Source organism: Myotis daubentonii, chromosome 18, assembly GCF_963259705.1.
Source record: "Myotis daubentonii chromosome 18, mMyoDau2.1, whole genome shotgun sequence".
Classification (NCBI taxonomy): domain Eukaryota; kingdom Metazoa; phylum Chordata; class Mammalia; order Chiroptera; family Vespertilionidae; genus Myotis; species Myotis daubentonii.
The window spans coordinates 35,875,499-35,899,259 of record NC_081857.1 but is presented as its reverse complement, the minus strand read 5'-3'; the positions used below and the strand labels follow the sequence as shown (position 1 = coordinate 35,899,259).

The window sequence follows — 23,761 nt, the reverse complement described above, 5'->3', positions numbered from 1 at the left end:
TCATTTTATTTTTAAATATATTTTTGATTTCAGAGAAAAATACATTTCATTTCCATAAACATGTTCTTGAATGCCCAATGTGTATTAGATGCTGTACTAGGCATCAGAGGCACAAAAATTAAGGTATGGCCTTTAGGAACTCATACCTGTATGACAAGTAAACAGTGGCTCTAATATCATGTGTGATAAGTCAATATAAAGGTGCACCTACTATTTAAAGAACATAGACAAAGAAGAATGTAATTGCCTCCTGCAGGGGGGTGGCAGGGAAGGCTGCAAGGAGGCTCGGACCCTCACCTGTTCTTTGAAGGATGAGCATAAATTCATCAGCAGTAAAATGGGGAAGGTATTCTAAGGAGAGGAAATAAACAGATGAAAAGAGACCAAATAATAAAAGTGTATGTCAGAGTGGGTTTGGAGAATTATGAAAATTTCACTACTTCTTGAATTGGTAGATAAGACTTAAAAAAATAACTGGTGTTAGATTTAGAAACGATAGCAGAACTTATTATGTGCAGTTTATGTGTTTTAACTAGCACATTCCTTACAACAACCCTAATAGTTAGGTACAACTTTTGTGCACATTTTTCACATGGGGAGCAGACACAAAGGATAAATAAACGGCCTTGAAGTCACAGAGCTGTACGTGACCATCAAAGTTTCCTCCTGGAAGTCTGGCAAGCAGCAGGCTCACTGCCTGCTTCTGTGGAAAGCTTTGCCATGGCACAAAGTGTAGTTTTTAACTACAGGTAATAAGGAGCCAACAAAAATTTTTTTTAAAAAAAGAAGTGACTTCATAGGTTAATTTTGGGGTGAATATTAGTTTGGTAGGAGCTTTGGGGGAGAGGTAGTAGGGAAAGAATGTTTGCAAGGAGAGCAGAGAAGAAGCTATTCCTAACATTTAGAGATGAGGAGGACCTAAAGTCCTGACCAATGGCAATGAATACAGGAAGCTCGGGATTAGTGTAACAATTCCAAAGTAAATAAATAAATAGGACTCATGGCCAGTTGGATATAAGGATTAAGGAGGTGCGAAGGACAAGTTGAGCTGAGAATCTGGAAAAACATGCAGGGCCCCTGGCTAAAGATAACAGATTAGTGAGTCATCCGGTTTATTGGTGGTAATTGAAGCCTACAGAATGGATGGCTCAGGTAACTAACTCAGCAGAGCCTTAGGGAACACCAGCAGGGGAGCAATGGGCAGAAGGAGAGAGGAATCTACAAAAATACAGGTGAAGACTGGAAAACTGGTAGGAAGACAGTAAACATAAAAAGAGAAAGCACCAAGTACCACAAAGGAGGGACACACAAAGGAATGTGGGGGTTCAGAGGCAGATTCCAACTTCATCTTTCTGAGCCTCTGTTTAGTCATCTGTAAAACTGGTTGGTCTCAGGGATGGCGAACCATTTGAGCTCGGCGTGTCAGCATCTTGAAAAACCCTAACTTTGGTGCCGTGTCACATATAGAAATTTTTTGATATTTGCAACCATAGTAAAACAAAGACTTATATTTTTGATATTTTATGTATTTAAATGCCATTTAACAAAGAAAAATCAACCAAAAAAATGGAGAGCATTATGCTAAGTGAAATAAGCCAGTCAATAAAGGAAAAATACCACATGATCTCACTCATTCATGGACAATAGAGACCATTATAAACTTTTGAACAATAATAGATACAGAGGCAGAGCTGCCTCAAACAGATTGTCAAACTGCAGCGGGAAGGCCGGGGAGGGTTGGGGGGCAGGAGGTAGGGGGGTAAGAGATCAACTAAAGGACTTGTATGCATGCATATAAGCATAACCAATGGACATAAGACACTGGGGGATAGGGGAGGCTAGGGGACTGTCTAGGGCGGGGGGATAAAATGGACACATATGTAATACCCTTTGTAATACTTTAAGCAATAAAAAAATAAAATAAAATTAAAAATAAATAAAAACAATTGAGTTTGTGGTATCACCTCTGACACGCGTGTCATAGGTTCGCCATCACTGGACTAAGTGGTCCCTGAAGCCTACACACACACACACACACACACACACAGTGGAGATGGAGATCATGTATAATTAAGGGGTGAATTTTGTGGCATAGCCTATAGCTGCAAGTCCAGGGAAGGAAGAGATTACAATCATATATGTATAGAATATGGAAGAAGAGCGAGCGTGGTGATGGGTTGGTTATAAATAGAGAAGAGGAAACGCCTGAGTAGAAATGAAGATGCGAGGCCACTTACTTCCCCGATGAACTTGGAGGACTCAGCTAGAAATTCATGGGAAATAGGGCTGGAGGGAGGTAGGGTAAGGCCAGGTGATGGTGGTCCTTACAAACCAGAGGATGGAGTTGAGACATGGCACAGAGGCAGTAGGCAGTTACTGCAGATTCTTGGACAGGGTTGTGATATATTTAAGGTACAGGATATAGGTAATTTGGTCTCCGCTATTTTTACTGCCCAACATGTCTATTGCTATGACACTTTTCGCCATTGCCATTTTCACGCTGTAGTGAACGATGTGTGTGCCGCCCAGATCACTCCCTCTCTAGGTCCCCAGCACTCCAGCTCTGACCCAGTAAACAGCTGGCAACTTTCAGCCAAGTCTCTCTCCGGAACTTGCCCTTGATGGAGAGGGCCACTTTGTCCACAGCCATGCCACTGCACCAGGAGCAGCGCCCATTCAATCACTGGTGGATGGTGTTTACAAAGGCCCAGCCAACCCTCCGCAGTTCAGAAAAACTCAGAAGGGGCATCCCAGCTCCCGAGTTCCCAGCAGGGATCAACCAAGGCCTTTGTTGCAACTGCATCACAGTTCATTCAGCTTCTCCTGCGGCCAAATCCTTCTTTCTTCATTCCCCCACAGGTGCTAATCCCAAGAACACTCCATAATAAACTTCCTGTATGCTAATTTCCGTCTCAGAATTATTTTTTCCTGGAGAACCAAACTGCAGCACACATGGGAATTATATTTTCACTCAACTCGTCTTCTATGCTTACTTAACAACTTAATTGTAGAAAATGTTGTGAGCGCAGATTTTGTTTTGAGCACTTTTTCTCAACAATTTTCACATTTGTAGCTTCCAACACCAAGATATCCTTTTATAAAACCTCCAGGATCTAAGATCACATACCCCTTTAGGCAATATACATCAGGTCAAATGTGAAGAGTATAGCCACAAACAGCTAAGTCTAACTAATGAATGCCATGGGGAAGGAAATAATGGGTTGGTGGTAACCACGTGTTCGCAGGATATACCCTTGACTAACAGAGCACGTAGCTCGGTGCCCTGTATATACACTAGGAGGTCCCAGGTGCTCTGCAAGAGGGAATCCATAGCTGGAAAGTTTACAGAGTGCTGTTTCAGGTCACAAAGAAATGATGACATCATTTGATTTTCTTTTTGCAGTTGTCCAAAATATCTTACATTTATATATTTTGTACACAGCACTGTTTTCAAAAAAATCACCAACCATTTCACTACCAGATGGCTTTAGCTAAGCAGATAACTGTCCTTCAGTTTAAAAGCATCATGAACAAAGTTCAAAAATTTAAAACTTGGAATGAAAACAGGCAACACACCGTTGTCATTCTAAAATTGATGGTTAAGTAGTTAGTACTGGTAGAATGGTTGCCTCAGTGTCCACAGCATCAAAGTATATTGCCAAGGTGATGATCAGTCTGGCAGCTTTGGAGGGAAGATCGTGGTGTGGAAAAGGGACTAGAGACATTGGCCATCTGTTGCTGATGGCCTATGTCACTTTTGTCCTTAAGAGGTTTTGTTTCTCAAAATGCCTTTTCCTCAACAAGAGTAATAGATGTAGTTTAGAAACATGTCCAGTGCTCACCGAAGTGACCAAGTTTTTAACCCTGAGGTAGATGGGCTTACGTTGCACTCTTTATAATATATACAGATTCTGTAAAGGGAAACGTATTGAAAGCTGGCTGTGTAATTGACATATTGCCAAAGAATAAATTATATCCTGTACTGTGATTATGTATTCAGCTATAAATGAATACTAGGAGAAGAGAGCAAAGTAGTAATTATACCAATTACAATTGATTAGTTGGTATTAACATAACAAGATGTGCTTATTTTATTATACTTTCATACTCCACAAGAAAGCTCTAATGTCTTAAGCTATCTGGTTCCTCTTCAAAATCCCTTTTTAAAATTGATTAATTCAGTGAATTTGGAAGAAGACTGGAAATTTGTATTATTACTAATGATAAAATTTTATCTGGTTGTGCTACCATTTTCACTGTTTTATGTTATTATGCTTTCTAATCTTTTTTTCCTGTGCTATTGGAATGGCAACTGCATTTTTAAAATTTTATTTTTCAATTACAGTTTACAATCAATATTATTTTATTTTAGTTTCAGGTATATGCATTTTTAAAATATACTTTATTGATTTTTTACAAAGAGTGAGGGAGAGGGATAGAGAGTTAGAAACATCAGTGAGAAACATCGATCAGCTGCCTCCTGCAAACCCCCTACTGGGGATATGCCCGCAACCAAGGTACATGCTCTTGACCAGAATCGAACCTGGGACCCTTCAGTCCGCGGGCTGATGCTCTAATCCAGTGAGCCAAACCAGTTAGGGCAGGTATACGCACTTTTAAAATATTTTTTTTTAACATTTTTATTGATTTCAGAGAGGAAAGGAGAGGAAGAGAGAGATGGAAACATCAATGATGAGAAAGAATCATTGATTGGCTGCCTCCTGCATGCCCCGGCATGTGCCCTGATTGGGAATCAAACTGTGACCTCCTGGTTCATAGGTCAATGCTCAACCACTGAGCCAGCTGTGTATGTTGTATTGTACCCCACGAATCACACAAGGACGCCTCAAGAAGTCGAATTAAGGACTTAATTCTTGGACAGGGTTGTTTAATTTTAAAGCCGGGACTACAAGGGGGCAAATGCTCTCCAAATCTCGTAGTGCCCCCTTGGCTGAAACATCAGACTTATATAGGCAAATATCACAAAGGTATTGATTATATCTCGAGGTTTGGAATGAGGAACCTGGTTTGCAAAAAGCAGTTTGTTACAGAAGCTTAGATTTGAGCAAGTTAGTTATCTACAAAGATTAATTATAGTTTCAGGTCTTGGGACCACTGAGTCAATGGAAACACATTATCGGGATCCCCTGAGGCCATTTAGAGTAATCGTGCTGTCCTGGTCTCCAGGTGCAGAGGCATGTGTTTCCAAATACCAGTAAGATCACAATCAATGGGGGTATTCAAACCACAATCAATGGAGTATTCAATCAAATGGGATAACTTATATGAATTCAGAAAATTAAAATAACTTTCCTATTATTTTAGCAAGCAAATAATTATAGAAGCCAAATCAGCAGGGTTAAAATATTAAACAGCAATTTTTACCCAGGCATGGTTGCTACCATGCTTCATGTATACATTTTTTTAATAGAACAAAATAATGCAAACGAACTATAATAATTGGAGCACATGAATATCCACTATTGTTTACTTTTTGTTAGAAATTGAGATGAAAGAATTGAAATTTTAGTAAGAAAATTAGGTGGCAAGGTAATCAGAGTTCTCTATAAAGCAGAACACTCCTTCTTTGCAGATCTCCAAAGTGTGAATTTGACAGTTTAGCAGAACAAGTTGATAATCTTATACACTTCTGGTGAGTTGGGAGCCCTTTACATTTTTTAAAAATATATATTTTATTGATTTTTCACAGAGAGGAAGGGAGAGGGATAGAGAGTCAGAAACATCAATGAGAGAGAAACATCGATCAGCCGCCTCCCGCACACCTTCCACTGGGGATGTGCCCGCAACCAAGGCACATGCCCCCAAATGGAATCGAACCTGGGACCCTTCAGTCCGCAGGCGGAAGCTCTATCCACCGAGCCAAACTGGATAGGGCGCCCTTTACATTTTTAACAATGAAAATGAAGTCTATTAAATTTAAACTCTGAAAACACACACACACACAGCAAGATCCTTCAATGTGTGAAACACCAGAGTAAATTAATTAACTCTGTTTTCCGAAGTCATGGAAAGGATAGCAGACAGGTATGAGTCATTTATTCAACTTTTAAGTGACAGTGACCTTGTGCCCCCTATGGTCAAACAAGCACACTACAAGAAACAAGCAGTTCTCTTAAAAGTGGTCCAGTGGCTCAGTTGGTTGCAGTGTTGTCCTGATGTGCCAGGGCTGAGGTTCGTTCCCTAGTCAGGGCACATACAGGAATCAACCAGTGGGTGCATGAGTGGATGGAACAGCAGATTTCTCTCTCTCTCACTCTCTACCTATCTATCTAAACAATAAAGGAGAAAAAAATTATTTAAACAAGTAGGAGAGCATAACAATGTGGATTGAAGGGAAGACCTTCAAACTTAGTATGAAAAGAAGACATAAGACAAGGCAAAAAATACTTAAGTGTGACTAAGTAGATGTTCTTAGGGTCAATTTATTGAGTGGCTAAGATTTAATTATAATTATAAGCAAAAGCCGAACATAAAAGGTCATTAACAGAATTCAATTTAAGAAAGTTATTTTCCACAATGTAATATACAGTTGATGTATTATAGAATTGTATGTTTGAAACCTATATAATTTTAGTTATTAGTGTTACTATTACCCCTCCTTCTCTTATTGTATTTAAGGCACTTCTTTTCACTTGGTGAAATATAATGGGACATTTGGGGTACCTCCCATTTCATTTCTAGGTTCTGCAGAGTGGGATTATGTATTCACATGAACAAAATTTGGTTATCACAAAATGTTGATATCCATTTTAGAAGCATTTCTATCTGTGGCAAATTGTATATAAATTAATATTATTTTTTTCCATTCTCTTCTATTGGTTTGACATTCTCTTGTAATTAATTTTTTTATGATGGTGCAAAATCAGTTTTGAGAAAACAAGTTTAACTTAAGGTAACACAAAACATTGCAGTTGGTATTAATGGTTTTTACTGTACAGTAAAATCTCATTTAATGAGTATAAATTGTTGTTTTTAAATAAATTTGCTCTGTTGAATCCAGATATCATTAAAATGTAAATTTTCTGCTACTGTGAATAGACAAGACTGTTTCATCATTTAAGTAAAATAAATGCTAAGCACATTGTTCACATCATTATCAGCACAGTATCCTTTTTCTTTGTGTGCCACCTTATCTTCTAATGTTAGCTTGACAGTAATTTATGGTGTGCTGCTAGATAAGTCATCAAAATCCAAGGGTAAGAGTCCTGGTTGGTAAAATGTGGAAATTAAGGGCATGACTTGCAACTTGCATACATCACTTCAGTTCCTATCTCACTGGACACAACCTAGTCACATGGTGTATGATTGGATGGGAACTAGGACATTAGTTTTTAGCCGAGCCGCCAAGTGTCCAGCTTATAGAAGGGGCTAACACAGAGGGACACAAAGTAGTCTCTGCTACCGTAAGTCAACGAGTAGTACGCTCAGGGTTTATCCCATTCCCTCTCAAAAGACCTAAGATTCCAACCAAGTGAGATAGTTATTAAAGGGATAATCTTGAATGTGTGTAATATATTTAAAAAGTTATTAAAAACTTCAAATCTTGACCTACTGTTAGTAACAAATTACTTATCCCTGATCTCTCAAAACACTACAGCTGTTGAGTTTGATGGCTGTTTCCCAGCCCAAGTATGTAATTCACTAGTAAAAAATCCCAATTTTCCACTACTAAAATTACAACAGAATAAATGTAACATGTCTATAACACTTTACAAAGAAAAACATCATGGAGAGTAGGTGGGTGAGCTGCTTATCATACTGGGCCAGCCAAGTCCAAAGGGTTATCTCTTAACCTAGAGAGTATCTGACGTGTAATAGATATGTTACTTTTATCTGCATAACTTCCCTCCTTCTGCTGGGGGCTCACCATCCTCATCTTACTTTGGAGAATTATCACTCAAATCCAATCAACTGGACAGCAGTCTTCTCATTCTGTCCTCACCTAGAAGAAGGGGGTAAGAAACGTTGGGGTCTTTTTAAAATCTTTTAAATGTTTTTTAAAAATTGATTTGAGAGAGAGAGAGAAACATCGATTGACTGCCTCCTGCACGTGCCGACCCGGAACCGAACCCACAACCTTCTGGTGTACGGGATGATGCTCCAACCAACCAAGCCACACCAGCCAAGGCGAGGATGTATTTCTTAAAAAACAAAAAAGATTTGCTTCTTGCACCATCTGCTTTCTCCACGGTTTCCCATGTTTCGTTCCTTGCTTTTCATTATCAAGATGTCTCAGCTACCTGTCTGATAATCCTCACTCGGTTGCCTGTTCATGTATTTTTTAAAACTATATTTTTATTGATTTCAGAGAGGGAGGGAGAGAGAAACATCAATGATGAGAGTCACTGATTGGCTGCCTCCTGCAAGCACACTATTGGGGATCAAGGGCGCAACCCGGGGCACGTGCCCTTCACTGAAATAGAACCTAGGACCCTTCAGTCCACAGGCTGACGCTCTATCCACTGAGCCAAACCAGCCAGGGCTTTCCTGTTCATATTTAAGAGTGAGGAGCTAAAACATAGGTTAGAAGCTCTGTGTGTTATGGTGGAAAGGGGCTGTTGAACCTCACTGCTCAGTGATCTGGCTGGATCATTTATTGGGAAACCCTCAATTTCAAGAATTTTAGGTCTTTTCTCTTGTGCTAGTTATTCTCCAAGAGTATCATGCAGAATCAGGCAGGAGCAAAGATGACCTGAAATCTGGTCTTTCAGTCAAGGAAGAGAATATACAAATTTCTTTGGGCTGAGTAGAAGGTGCAGCAAACTGGACTAAGCAATGGTGGAATGAACACTCCATGGGCAATAATAAAATTTTTTAAAAGAATCAAGATGCCCTAGCTCCATGGTCAGCAAACTGCGGCTCGCGAGCCACATGCGGCTCTTGGCCCCTTGAGTATGGCTCTTCCTAAGCCTTAGGAGTACCCTAATTAAATTAGTAACAATGTACCTACCTATATAGTTTTTTAAAAAATTTGGCTCTCAAAATAAATTTCAAACGTTGTACTGTTGATATTTGGCTCTGTTGACTAATGAGTTTGCCGACCACTGCCCTAGCTGGTTTGGCTCAGCAGATAAGAGTGCCGGCATGCAGACTGAAGGGTCCCAGGTTTGATTCTGGTGAAGGGCACATGCATGGGTTGCAGGCTCAATCCCCAGTACGGGGCGTGCAGAAGGCAGCCGATCAATGATTCTCTTACCATTGATATTTCTCTCTCTCCCGTCTCTGAAACCAATAAAAAAAATTTTTTAAAAATCAAAAGATTACATTTGATGCTCAAACCGTCTTTAAAAAAATGTTAAAATTAAAGAAAAATAAGTAGCACTGACTTGTGAATGTCTTTATACATGAAGACTACTTATCCTTTGATATGTTGCAAGTATTTTTCTGAATTGGGCAGGACTCATATTTTCAAATTCCTCACTAGTAGAGTGGGTAAGAATACAACTCTGGTGCTAGACTGGGGTTCAAAACCTGGATGGCACTTTCTGACTATAAAACTTTGGCAAGTTACATCAGCACCTGTGACAAGTCTGTGTGTGGGAACAATAGTACCTACTCTCTGTTTTTGAGGATCAAGTAATTATTTTATTCGTGTAAGTTTAGTTCATCTGTCTAAAGCACTTAGAACAATGCTCAGTACATATTCAGCTTTTTGTAACTGTTACCTATGGTAAGGAAAAGAGATGACATACATGGAGCCACTGTATTTCTTTCTTTTCTTTACATGTTTTTATTGATTTGAGAAAAGGAAGGAGAGGGAGACAGACCAAAACATCAACCAGCTGCCTCCTATATGTATCCCAACCTGGGACCGAAGCTGCAACCTAGTCACGTGCCCTGACTGGGAATGGAACCGGTGACCCTTTGGTGCACAGGACAACGCACAGCCACCCGAGCCACACCGGCCAGGGCACCATTGTGTTTCTTACCTTGTTTGAATCAAGAATTTGTATAGAGCTCTCTCTTTATTTGAAAAATATATAAACCAAAAGTTTCCAACTTCTTGTACATGTTGAAAACTTTCATTAAAGATCTCTTGGATACAAAATATGGTCCAAGTAGCTCAAAATTAATTCTATGGCATATTCTAAAGTCATACTTATTTTGAAAGTCTGAAGATTTTTTTTATGGTAAAAAAATACCAAGCTGAAACTTTTTATTTTGCTAATGTACAAACAGAAGATCACAGTCCACTTTCTATGGTTTCTAAGCACAACTGATTGTTTCCGTAAGATGTTGCTGACCTTCATAGAGCAGTGCCCGATCTTCTGTGAAAACCCAACCTGCCTTCCTCCCGACCCACAGAATTAATGTCTCTTCAGAAGTCTTGTCGGATGTTTTCTTTGTTGGCCTCTCCAAGTTGCTGCTTCATTTGAAAGACTTCATTTTCTAATTGTACAATAGTCCTTTCAATCTCATAATTCTTACTGACCAAGGATACCCAACTAGAATAGAAAAATAAAGGAAAAATTATTCATTGTAAAATTTCTTTTAGAATATTTTATTAGATATACATTTTCAGTCAGGGCCGTAACATTAATCTTCACTTTCAACTTTTCTTTTTAATGTTTTTATTGATTTCAGAGAGGAAGGGAAAGGGGGAGAGAGAGATAGAAACATCAATGATGACAGAGAATCATTGATCAGCTGCCTCCTGCACGCCCCCCACTGGGGACTGAGCCCACAATCCGGGCATGTGCCTTGACCAGGAATTGAACTGTGACCTCCAGGCTCACAGGTTGATGCTCAACCACTGAACAACATTGGTTGGTCTGCATTATTTCTTACAACTGCATGTGAATTTATAATTATTTCAAAAGAACTGAAGAGATAAGAAAGAGTGAGGGAAGATAGTATTTTAAGTGATTAACTGAAAAGGAGAGAGGAATAGGGCAGAGTCATTAGTTAAACACAGTGGAGAAATTTCTAGAGTTGATAAGAAAGAGTTCCAGCAATTCAAGGAGTCTTTCCCTAGGAAAAAATCTCTAAAGACAAACAAAAAGAAACACACATGTATGTTTAGGTTATATTAGCTTGGAAAAAATATGAAAAGTTGCCTAATAGATAACATGGAGTACATGAAGGTGGAGACGAAGGTGAAACAAGGAGAGTACTATATGTGACAGAGGGAGGGAAGGTAAAAAAACAGCAAAAAAAAAAAAAAAAAAAAAAAAGAGAGAAAAGGAATAACACAAAAATTCACAATTATATTTAGGAATTTGTATAAGCTTATTTGTGTATATAAAGAACAACATTCAAAAAAGAAAATATATAAACAAAGGGTAAAAAGGACTAAGACACCAATTATCAAGAAAGTACTAAAACTCCCTTCTGAAAGCTAAAAATAGGTAATTTTTCCCCCCCTTTAAAAACAAGTAGAACTGCATTCAGAGAAGAAACACTGCGCTGAAAACAGGGCACTCTAAGAACAGAATCAATTAGCAGCGGCTCGGGTTTTGGTTCAACTCTTCCATTGTCTTCTAAGCCCATGCTTCAGGAGGAGGCAAGGCAGTATTCAGAAGACAGCACTGCTTTGACACCTGTGACATCCATCCCATTGGAATACTGTTTGAATCAGACTACTGAATCTTGATCTTAAATCTGCTAAGCAATTTAATACATGATGGAATTGGAGGTACTCACTTTGACTCCATTTCTCTTAATTTAGATCCAGCTGTGAGTTGCATGTTCTTTCGCTGCCAGTTTAAATCTTGAATATGTTTCCTGTAAAAAAAAAGTACTTATAAAACCCACCTACATTTTAACATTTTCTGTTGACTAAAGTCAACAGAAAAAATCTATAGTCAATGTAATATATCTTTAATTCCTTGAGAGCAGATACATGAAATCATACCCATTCCAGAAATTAACTTTCCTCTAATTATTTTTCAATTCAATTTCATAAAACACGCCTATTGTGAAAAAACTAAGCACACACACATATGCAGGCTAGAAACTGAAAGCCCTCCTCCCATGTGCTTCTCCTCCTCCCCGAGAACTGCTGGTTAGTTTTTGGTAGATGTCCTTTGGACTCTTTCCTATATGTGTAGAGATTAATTTGTTTATGGGTTGTTGTTTTTTTCACATAAATCAGAATATGCAAGTTATTCTGCAACTTTCCCCCTTTCTAAAAGATCATTTTCAATGTCTGCAGACTTGTAAATTCAAAGTGACCTGGTAGAGATGTTTTCAGACCTCAGGTCTCTTTCTCCTCCACTCAGGTGGGGCACACCCAACACTGGATGCCGGACAAAGAGCAGATCATCAATAGCTTACTCTCATATGACTATAATCCATTGGTTCCTTTTTCTTCTCACTCTATTAATTAGGGGTTCAGCTAAACTTTATTCTGAAATGAGGAAACATTTTACCTTAACTTCTGGAGCTCTTTCTGTGCATGTTCAATCATATGAACTAGATTTCTAAGGAAGAAAATGAGAAAAATCAGATTAAAGTACATTAAAATCTAACAGAACCAATTAAAAGTGATCTAGCTGACACAGGGTCATATTTTTCTGCTTAAAAATAGTTAATATTGCCCTAGCTCGTTTGACTCAGTGCATAGGGCGGTGGCCTGCAGACTGAAGGATCCCAGGTTCTATTCTGATCATGCCCAGGTTGTGGGCACTTTGTTTCTGGTGTTCTCTATTCAGTCAATTCTTATTTTTGCAGATTCTGTATTAATGAATTTTCCTACCCAATCAGATTCATTTGTAACCTCAAAATCAATACTTGCAATGTTCTGGATCATTCGGCAGACATTCTCAGAGCAGTGAAAAATCTGAGCAGTGGACGCACGTGTTCCCAGCTGAAGTGGAGTAAGACGACGCTCTGCCTGCCTGTGTCAGGTCTCATACAGAGATGACTGAAGGATGGAGCCTTATGTCCAACTCTGACAAGTTACTCAATACTTCTGAACTTTGTTTTCTCTTTTAAAAAGAAAATAGAACCTGCCAGGATGAGTTATTTATATGTACATGTGTATGTATTTTCCCCAGGAGAAATATCACACTATTTGCTTATTCAGTATTTAAGACCACTTTTATAGAACATAACATGAAACCAACAAGAATCAACTATATAAGTAATTCCCGTTAAGAATTACATTCTACTAAGTTGTGATTTGTAAATCAGACCTCAGAATTCATTTTATTATATTATACAATAAACGTGATAGTCAGGTTTATGTTTGGTTGTTTTATTGATAGTTAGGTTTATGTACACAAACTCTGAGGTGGGTCTCAGATGGATGTGAAAGAGACACATTGATTGGTTGCCTCCTGCCTGCGCCCTGACCAGGACCAGGGATCGAGTCTGCAATAGAGGTACTTGCCCTTGATAGAATCAAATCCACAACCGTTCAGTCCCAAGGCTGTCGCTCTAACCACTGAGCAACTGACTAGGGTTCAGCTCTACTATTTTTATCCCAGTTCCTCTATCCTACTTCCTACATTAAAAACAAACACACACACACAAAAAACCAAAGCTGTGGGTGGAATGGGTTTTTTAAAAAACAACAAGCAATTTCTTACTCATTATATACTTTCCAGGCATTGCATCCATGCTGTGACATTAGTTCTAGATTCTCAATTCGAACGGCTTGATGCTCTAACTGGGCCATAGAATTGTTTACACATTCTTGCCATGCAGTTATGTCATTTTTCTGACCCGAGGAAGGGGCTGGAAGTTCATATCTGAAATTAAACAACAATATAACTACAGAGTTCCCCAAACCTTTATTTCTCTTCCCAACAGAATGCCTCATGGGCCTAAGCACACTATAAAAACTACAGAAGACTGAAGACAAGATGCAGACTTTACAATAACAAAAAACCTATTTACCCTAACAAGCAATCAACTTACAAAGAGGAGTTAGCAATATTACATACAGCTACAAAAAACTGTTCCCATCAATGTGAAAAGATTCACTAATCTATGGTACACTCATATAAAGGACTGCTATATTAGATATTAAATGATGTTACTGAGGAACACTTAAAACATTAAGATGTTTGTAATGTAGTAAGGGAAAAAGGTAGGACACAAAAAACCATGCCATCATTTTGTAAAACACACCTATGATCTATCCACCTTCCCACCCACACCCCTCTAGAGAAAAATATTGGATCTCACTCTGTTCTCTTCACACTGCCCAGTCTTTTAACACTGCCAACAGAGCCAGCAAATACCCTTCATAAATGTGTTTACTACTAATGAGTTACTACAAAATGGAAGTTTTCATTTCCATTTTAATATTATTACTAGATACTGTGTAAAAACTGCAATTATTCTTAAAAAACTGAGGGAAATGCAACTGGGATCAAGAGGTAATAAACCATTTTGTTTTAAAAAAACAAAAACAAACACCTTAGGGGGAAAAAAGAAAAAAATAAACCACACTTTATAAATGTAGCATTTTTCAAACCTGACAACAACCTAGAGCAGTGATGGCGAACCTTTTGAGCTTGGCGTGCCAGCATTTTGAAAAACCCTAACTTAACTCTGGTGCCGTGTCACATATAGAAATTTTTTGATATTTGCAACCATAGGAAAACAAAGATGTATATTCTTGATATTTATTTTATATATTTAAACACCATTTAACAAAGAAAAATCAACCAAAAAAATGAGTTCGCGTGTCAAAGGTTCGCCATTACTGACCTAGAGTAAGAAATATTTTACACTGTGACCCACTACACAAAGCAATACCTACCTGTAGATACAATGCATTCTGACATTTTCTATCCTACTTCTTTACCAAGTGCTGTGGTGCCTTTCTACATTTACTTCACAACCTACTGCTTACGGGTCATTACAAGTTGGTTGGAGCATCTTCCCATACACCAGAAGGTGGTCAGGGCACACACCTGGATTGTGGGTTCCATCCCTGGTTGGGGAGCGTACGGGAAGCAATCGATCAATGTTTCTTTCTCTCTCTCAAATCAGTAAAAACATATCCTCGGGTGAGGATAAAAAAAAAGAAACACCTTCGAACATGAACACAGGATGAACTACTACTACATGAAAAACAAACACATAAGCAGACAAGGATTTTCCCCTCCCAATATTTGTTCTAACATGGCTGTAGTAGTTTTACAAAAAAACTAAGATTAAAGAATGATTTGAGCCCAGCTGACTCCAGAAATAGGACTTACCGTTTCATACTGAGCAATTCAATTGGTTGTCGAGCAGCCAGTCTTTCAAATTCATTTCTCATTATGTCTGTCTGATGTGGAAATTAGAGAATTGTTTCCAAAATCATATCAACAAGTTAAAATTAACAACCACCAAACAAATAATGAATCTAACCTACTAAAATGTTTATAGTTTATAATGACCCATGATAAGTGATCATCACCCTTCTCACGAGTCTTCTCAGCGTTAAATGCTCTCTAGGATCTGGAGAACAGGCACACACTTCATATGTAAAGGGTCTGGGCGGACAGGACTGATTATCCTAGTCAGTGATTCTCAATCCCAGCAGTAGACTAGAATCAGCTGGGAGCTTTGAAAACAATTCCAATCTCAGCCCCACCCCACCTTGTTCCCCTAGTCCAGTGGTCGGCAAACTGCGGCTCACGAGCCACATGCGGCTCTTTGGCCCCTTGAGTGTAGCTCTTCCACAAAATACCACATGCGGGCGCGCATGAACAGTACAACTGAAACTTCGTGGCCCATGCACAGAAGTTGGTATTTTGTGGAAGAGCCACACTCGGGGTCAAAGAACCGCATGTGGCTCGCGAGCCACAGTTTGCTGGTCACTGCCCCAGTCCATTTAATTGTCCTGAAGTGGAGACTGGACACAATTGTAGTATTTGTTTTTAATTCACCAGTCAATTGTAAACTAAAGCCAGTGTCGAGAATCATGGATCTAAGTATTCATTGGGGGTGAGGAATAGAGGGCTTGGGCATAAAATGATTTGCTGTAAGGCTATGAACCTAAGGCTATAGTTTCTTTTTTGGTCCTGACTGCTATTTTTACACTTTACTCTTTACCAAGAATGAAGGGGGGGGGGGGGGGGGGGGGATGGGCAAAAAGAAAAGAAAAAAAAAACACACCAAAAAAATCAAAAAACAAAACTGGCTTCTACTATCTGGTCTAACAATTTCCCCCAAAATTGTGGTATAACTCTGTTTCTTTGGGTCCAATGTTTTGATCAATATCCTATTCCATTTGTTCTGCACATTTCTAGCCCTGAATATAAAGAACTGCATAAGTGAAATATTTAGTTATCCCATGTAATTTCATTTTTGAAAGGTGCAACTTTCTCAACAATTAGGCCTAAGGGGGGGTAAAAAAAAAAAAGGCTTTCAGAAGCCTACATTCCTGGTTTACAAGTTTTGCATTAAGCATTTCTTATTGGAGAAAACCTTTTTTTTGACTACTGCTGTTACACAAAGCTCTAAGAAAATAGTTACCTAGTTTCCTGCAGAAAACCAGGGTATTCTAGCTAGAGAATATGCAGTGACAGACAAGGATAACAATTAGATAAAAGAGAAGCTAGAAAAATGAAGCAAGCAATCTTGAGCCATTAATGTAGGAACTCTTACCTAACTCACATGGCCAGTTAAGTGAGAGATCTGGAGTTTGAACTCAACTCGCCGCAAAGACTGAGCCAACTCTCATGGAGCTAATTTATGAAAAAACACTAGGCGTGCCTGGCACCAGTAAGCATTCACTGAATAAAACTGCCTTAGAAGCTCTTTAAATATGTAGGTGCCTATTCTGTACCAGGCAGGCTTCTAAGTGATAAAGATATGGTGGTGAAGAAGACATAACTACTTTAATTATTTGTATAGCTTTATCAACAATCTAATATTTTCTGACTTATTTGTCTGTCCTCACACTCTAGAATGTAACCTCCATGAGTATGGACCTAACCTATCCTGTGCCCTTTACTTGGCATAGAAAAGACCTTCACGAACAGTTGTTAAATGAATTAACAAAGGGCAGTTTCAAAGCCAGTTTGAGGAGTGGTTAGGGTCTTTGAGAAAATTAGCCTAAGCTGCAGTTTTCCCATCTAAAAAAGTTGGGATAGTAAACATAATTATATAGTTCACAGGCTATTTTTAGGACAGAGAGTGAGCCCAGTACACTACCAGCTCCTATTATTAAAAAGGATTAATAAATCAGAATACTAATTATAAAGATAGGAAGCATGTTGTATTTTAGAGAGCTAAAAAAACTAGTTCAAGTATTTTTAAGTTTGTAATTGAATGCAATCTCTGAAACTTTCAAAAATCAATCTACTAAGAGAGCATTACTGTACTTAATTCTTGATGTGGTACTATCTATATTTGGATAACAATATTTCGAAAAAGCATGGGAAAATAGGGTATCATGGGAAAATTTCTCTCCTACTTAAAACAGTATTTTTTTCATGTTACTTCAACATAAAGACTGCATTTTAATGACAGAATTCTTTCATAAACGGTTACCTATAACGGGGAAAACCTCAAACATGTATGTATTAAAATGCTTAACAGAATCCATTAACTTAAAAATAATATTTTACCTTTAATTTCGCTCATTAGACCCTAAATATCTTGGGTGTACAGACAAAACATGTAACTGGTATATTAGGCAGATATGGTTGGTCCCCTCATTCACGTTCTGTAAACACCTAGGCTTTATACAGAGGCTAGGACCATCCAGGGGTTCTCAGGCGCTTAGGGCATTGGGCTGATCGATACTTAAAAACCCCACATCACTTAGAGTGGACCTCAGAGCGTAGAGGACCCCGCTGAGCAGTAACACAAGGAATCTAGCTCAGAATCACGTACACACTAATTTTTGCATTGTTAGGTAATTTTCGGAGCTTCAGAAAGTCTGTGGGTCTCAGAATAACAACCCCAGAGCAGAAGGCTTACCTAGCTTTTTTTTAATAAAAATTGTTTTTTAAAATCCTCACCTGAGGATAGTTTTCCATTGATTTTTCAGGAAGAGTGTAAGTGCGGAAAAGACAGAGAGAAACACATCGGTTGGTTGCCTCCCGCATGCCCCCCGCCCCCTCACCCCCGACCAGGGCACGGGCCCGCAACCAAGGTACGTGCCCTTGACCGGAATCCAATCGGGACCCTTGGTCCGCAGGCCAACGCTCTATCCATTGAGCCAACCCGGCTAGGGCCTATCTAGCTGTTTTCAATGGCCTGGTAATAGCTACGCAAGTCAAGCAAGCAATACTTAAAAGCCGGAATTTAGAATTCACTTGAACGTGGTAAGGCTCTCAACCCAAACTAAAGGTTCGCGGGAATCCTGATACCTATGCCGGGCTCAAGACATCACACTTACCTCAAAAGCAGAATAATCCGGGGCTGTCAGGTAGCTCAGGTAGTTCTTAGTAGGTCGGTATCGGCGAGTTTCCTCCTCCACCAGTGCCGCAGCCTGAGAACGAGAAAGGGGGCCAGTGTCGGGGCAGCAAATTGCACGCGGCTGCTTCCAGCTCCAAGGGCCAGCGAGCGCGAGTCTCCTGCAGAGACACCCAAACTCACCGCTTCCCGCACTCCGGGCGCTTCATAACCTTGGTCAAAATACGGCAGCGCATCCACCACAGCCTCTCCAGCCACCAGGCCTGTGCCCGCCATCCTGAAGTTCACCTGCGTTTTCTGAAACTGCTCAGGCTCAAGCCTGTTTCAATACGCCTGCGCCCGCCGCCCACAATTTACGTCACGTGCGCATGCTCAGTTGTTAATTCTGAAGGCGCGCTCGCCCTGTTGTTTTGTTTTGGCCGGATGTGACGTCACGTCGTTGCCCAATCGGTAGACCGTGTCAATTTCCCGTCCCGGCCTGCACCACTTTTATGCTTCCGACTGGCTGCAGCTTGTGGAGGTGTGAGACCGTTGCTCTCCTCCAGGACGCGCTCTGAGAGGGGATCCTAACACTTCTGTGTGGGACTGGCTGCAGGATTTGGCGGGGGGAGAGAAACCGGTTTCCCCCCTCGGCTTACTCCTCTAACCTTCCACCTCCCCTTAGGCTCCTCTCCCCTTGCCCTTCCGTGCTGTCCTCCCACTCTTCGTTCTCGGCGCCCTAAGATGCTGCGCTTTGGGTAAGGGCAGTGTTTTCACAACTTTAATGGTCTGCCTACCAAAAGGAATCCGATCTACACCAGGCGAGATTGGTAACTGCTTACCAACCCCAACTTTTAAAAATCTTGTCATTTTACCTTCCGGACGTTTGTAAAATCCAGTCATTTTGTTGTTAGGACACCCGGTAATAGAATATATCCTGCAGTCTAAATCCAAGCGTTTTGTCTGCCAAGTGCCTGAAAATGTTGGCCACGGTAATTAAGCCTGGTTAGTCTAGGGTCAATTCAGACCGTCATTTATGCAGTGGATTTTAGTATGTTGATTTTTATATCCTGCAACTTTGTTCATTTATTATTTCTAATAGTTTTTTGGTGTAGTCTTTAGGGTTTTCTATATATAGAATCATACATGAAAAAGTGACACCGGATTACCTTTTAACCTGTTAGATAAATGTGCTAGCTATAGATTTAGTGAAATAAAAGATCTTTACATTTTAAGCAATTTTACTTAAAATTCTCCGAGACCCATAGAATTTTTGTATTTATTCATTAGAAGAACTGTAAACAACATTTTATACACATCTTGAACAATTCTTTTACAAACATGTCCAGAATTCATAAAACTTTACAAAAAACAAAACAAAACAGACCTAAGAAAAGGAAGCAGCTCCAGCTTACAGGGATAAAATACGACCCTCATCCCCAAAGCAAAGGTCTCACAGAGGGATGGCCAGGATCCACCACAATAATACCTCCTGCCCCCATTTTATAAACAATTCCCAGTTACTGATTGTTCCCTCGGGTTGGATTGTCAGAAGAGACCACATGGAGAGATATCTGGTAAAAGCCCCACTGGGGTAAGCTGCTTAATAAACATTTTTAAAAAGACATGGGCTCAGTTCTACTTGCTGGACCCACATCTATAGTAATTATGTAGCACCGGTTACCTGGTGTCTGCTTCAATTCATCCATGCACACCTGAATGGGTGAATTGACAATACTGTACAAGTCAATAAACTATGTCCTCATATGCCTTGTAAGGTTTTGTTAAGCTTGAATAAATATTTTTATGCCAGTTAAAACCATCATTAGGAGTTGAAGAAAACTGACATTTGCTGTAACACCAAAGAAAACGGCACCATCACTGACAAGTTCCTCTTTCCAATCACTAACTGCGGCTTTAGACCTTAAAGGTTAGGGTGATTATGTGGTGTTGTCCCAGGTAATGTTCATCTTCATGACTCCAATTAGAGCAAAAATCCCAACAGTCCTAGGAGAACTAAAAAGAGTCTCATCTAGACAGCTCTAGTTTGAAGTCCCTTATCCTCAGAGCTGAGTTGGCTCTGGTACAATTCAGCTTAAAAAAGAACTTTTCAATAGCTACAATCACATAGAGCTCAAATGTCCATCTTAGGACCAACCAGCTTTATCTGTGTTCACCAACGAACAGTTTTGGCTTCAGTCCTGGTTCTATTGTATAACTTCGGGCAAGTTATTTAACTCCTTTGAATTCCAGTTTCTTACTAGTAAAATGGAGATACAAATATCTCAGAAAGTCGATTTGAAGACTAAGATGACATACACACATGTACGACAGTGCAAGGCACAGGGTAGACACTAAAAAAGTAAAACGTAGTTCTCATGCCCTTGGAAGGACATTTCCTATTAGTTGTAATTCTAAAAAGTTTCATGTTGACACATGAGGGACATGCTACTCCAGTGCCACATAGTGTGGGGGAGGAGTTGCAAGATGTCTACTTTTACACGGTACTCAGTAACAGTATTAATAGATAGGGCTTCTAATAAGTGAGACTCCCCTAGATGGAACATTGGACAGAAAACAGCCCATAGGTTTAAAGCTGCCATGTAGTTCAGTGATGAGAATTACATGTTGGAGAGCTAGTGTTAGCCACTTCTGTCATGCCTCCCTAGTACCTTGAACTCAGCACTTCTCTCATTGTGCTCCTCTTTGAGCTGCTTTTTAAAAAATGCAACACCAAGTCTTTCCCTGATAAAAGACAAGTGCCTTTACAGCCTAAGCACAAAACACAAAGAATAAGCCCAAGAATCAAGTAGAAAAGGCCACTTAAAAACAACCAGAGGCAGAGTGAAGAGAGCATTGGTTCCAGATGACTCCCGACAATTCTCCAGTGATTACAAAGCAGCAACGGGAGACTCCTCCTCCAAGACTCTGGCCCGCTCTGGAAGCTTTTCAGCTTTCAAGGATTTTGTAGAATACTTCAGGGCATCCTGACTCTTGGAAAAATACTTTCTTTGGCACTTTCTGTCCTATTTAGGATGAGAAGTCAGTAGGAGATTTCATTTCTTCTGCAGAAATTTCATTTTACTTCCTACAGGGAGAAAAAAGTAGAGTGAGCTCTCATTAGTTCATTTTTTTTATTGTACATTATTTGAGGCAAGGGATTAATAACCTAGTTATTCAGAACAGCTCTGGAATAAGCTGCTATATCAAGCTAACAGTTGATGTGATTAACCGCTTCCTCCAAGGTCTAATTGTAGAGGCGGAAGAGAACTCAGACATCATCTAATCCAGTGGTTTTCAACCCTGCCTGTAGGTTAAAATCACTGGCATGCTCCCCAGAGATTATAATATTGTGGTCAGAGCTGAGAACCACTGATCTAATCTAACCCCATGGTATAAAGATGAAACAACAGCCCAAGGCATAATTTGTCCACGGTCTCTCAGCCAGTTAAGGACAAGGCCTAATTTTAATTAGGGGTATATATTTCAAAGATGAATGTAAATACCATAGATTGTAGGTTCTTCATTGTTTTGGGCTAGCACACCACTGTTCTTCTATATCATACTGAAAACTTAAAAGGTAACTATAATTGAACAATCATAAACTACCATATTTCTTTTTAAAAAATATTTTTTTCTTGATTTCAGAGAGGAAAAGAGAGGAGAGAGATGGAAACATCAATGATGAGAGAGAATCATTGATTGGCTGCCTCCTGCATGTCCCACACGGGGACTGAGCCCACAACCTGGGCATGTGCTCTGACCGGGAATCAAACCATGACCTCCAGGTTCATAGGTCGACATGCAACCACTGAGGTACGCCAGCCGGGCCCATGTTTCTTTATGATGTGTAAAATTAGAGACTTGCAGGACAACCTCTGTTGTTTCAGATGTCCTCTAAGCCAGATGTTTTTAAACTGGAGTCCATGAGGGACTTTAGGGGGGTTCATAAACACCCTAAAATTATATGCAAAATGTTTGTATGTTCTAACTATATTTTTCTGGGGAAAAGTCCAGTTTTTATAAGATTCCCCCAGGGATGTGACCTAGAAAAGAGTAATAATCGTGACATGCAAATTCTTACATCCTAAGGAAGCATCATCTGAGGAAAACGGTCCCCTAGACAACTCTGACGGAGAATCCCAACCTCTGAGAAAGAGACTTCTTTTGCTCCAAAACACTTTGGAATTAGGGGTCATGGTTTCTGGTCAGCCTACTTGGGTTGTATCCTTGATCTGATTGTAAAGCTTTTGCAATGAGGCATGCTTACTGCAAAAGCTTTTCTCAGCCTCGTTTTTCTAATAGGAAGATACGGCAACTCACCAAGACTCCGCAAAATTCTGTTCACCCCACTGGGTTCAGACTCAGGAATTGTTTCCAAATACTGGAAGGCCCGGACCTCAAACAAACCTACAAGGAAAAATCATGGTGAAACTGTCCAACGCTCAAGATTGAAAATCCATTAAAACTCTGTGTTCACTACTATGTATCTTCATAGTTAAAACAATATTACAAAAAATATTACCCATAATAAACAACTCAGATTTTGAGCCCTTGTAGCTTTATGCTATTTTTTGTTTATATTATTTTGGAACCTTCCAAGTGCTCACTAAATAGGGAGGAAGAACTTCATGAGGAAACCGACCTTTCACCCCACTTTTCCGAAGCTCTCGGTCCTGGATGAATCCTGCAAACATCTGAGTTTCCATGAAGAGATCCAGGAAGTGGCGAACGCTGCGGGAGGTGTGAGATTTACGGAATGGCTCCCTTTGGAATACACGCTCCCCACGCTCAGTGACAGTCATGTTCAGAGAGTAATGTCCCACCAGCTCCACGAAAAACCTGACAAATGCTTCGGACACCAGAGAGTTGAGCGTCACATCTGATGCAAAAGGAAAGAGGGGAAAAAAAGAAAAGAAAAAGTCCTCTAAATGTTGTGTTTATGGGAACACCGAGTCTAGTTATGAAACTGATGCCTAGGAAATCATGATTAAAGGAAGGAGAATGAACATAGGCATACTCATTCTTAGCGTTCTTGCACTCTCCATGACTTGCAAAAGCAAAGTCATTCTTACCTTCAATTCCTTCCCACACAAACACTCCCATTACATGTTTGATATGCAAAGCCGGGCTTGCACTTTGATGATTTCACTGGGACTGCTCTTTCTAAGGCCACCAGTGAGAACCAGACAACTTTGCTCTACTCTTCTATTGTCAGACTTCTTTAAATTCTATGTTGCATTTGTGCTAATCCCCTCCTCAGTCCTCGGGTCTCCCACAACTGTATGCTTTCTTGATTTCCTGATTCCTCTCCTGCCTTTAGACCAATTTTTCTCTTGCATTTCGTTCCTCTTCCTGAGCACGGTCCCTTCCTTAAGCAGCTAATTGGCATAGAGATAGATAGAGCTGGCTGTCCACGTTGATAATTCTGAACCTTAGATCTCCATCCCTG

At 39.8% G+C, this 23,761-nt stretch overlaps 2 protein-coding genes across 13 annotated transcripts in view; both read right to left on the bottom strand.

Moving 5' to 3' along the window:
- Positions 1 to 4,882: 4,882 nt before the first annotated feature.
- Positions 4,883 to 18,669, bottom strand: BCAS2 (BCAS2 pre-mRNA processing factor). The gene is made up of 7 exons (XM_059673237.1): positions 18,514 to 18,669; positions 18,314 to 18,406; positions 15,177 to 15,247; positions 13,554 to 13,715; positions 12,393 to 12,443; positions 11,665 to 11,745; positions 4,883 to 10,466 (listed from the first exon to the last, which is right to left on the bottom strand). The coding sequence occupies exons 1-7, from the start codon at positions 18,604 to 18,606 to the stop codon at positions 10,340 to 10,342; spliced, it is 678 nt and encodes a 225-aa protein (XP_059529220.1). The 5' UTR covers positions 18,607 to 18,669; the 3' UTR covers positions 4,883 to 10,339.
- Positions 18,670 to 19,570: 901 nt separating this feature from the next.
- DENND2C (DENN domain containing 2C) overlaps positions 19,571 to 23,761 on the bottom strand; it is a 52,748-nt gene continuing 48,557 nt past the window's right edge. For 10 of the 12 annotated variants that reach the window (XM_059673227.1, XM_059673221.1, XM_059673220.1 and 7 more), the window contains 3 exons: positions 22,955 to 23,191; positions 22,633 to 22,719; positions 19,571 to 21,397 (listed from right to left, as the gene is read on the bottom strand). In XM_059673227.1, the coding sequence (XP_059529210.1) occupies positions 21,366 to 21,397; positions 22,633 to 22,719; positions 22,955 to 23,191 (356 nt within the window). In that variant the 3' untranslated portion in view covers positions 19,571 to 21,365. The remainder of the gene's footprint in view (positions 21,398 to 22,632; positions 22,720 to 22,954; positions 23,192 to 23,761) is intronic. The other 2 variants (XM_059673229.1, XM_059673232.1) reach the window with 2 other exon arrangements.

Bases quoted from the DNA above. Each gene is read 5' to 3' on its own strand.
- BCAS2 (XM_059673237.1), bottom strand. From the start codon at position 18,606: ATGGCGGGCACAGGCCTGGTGGCTGGAGAGGCTGTGGTGGATGCGCTG. The intron at 15,248-18,313 runs GTAAGTGTGATG...TTTCCACATCAG, and splicing joins CGGATTATTCTGCTTTTGAG to ACAGACATAATGAGAAATGA. The intron at 11,746-12,392 runs GTAAAATGTTTC...TTTTTTTTACAG, and splicing joins AAAGAGCTCCAGAAGTTAAG to GAAACATATTCAAGATTTAA.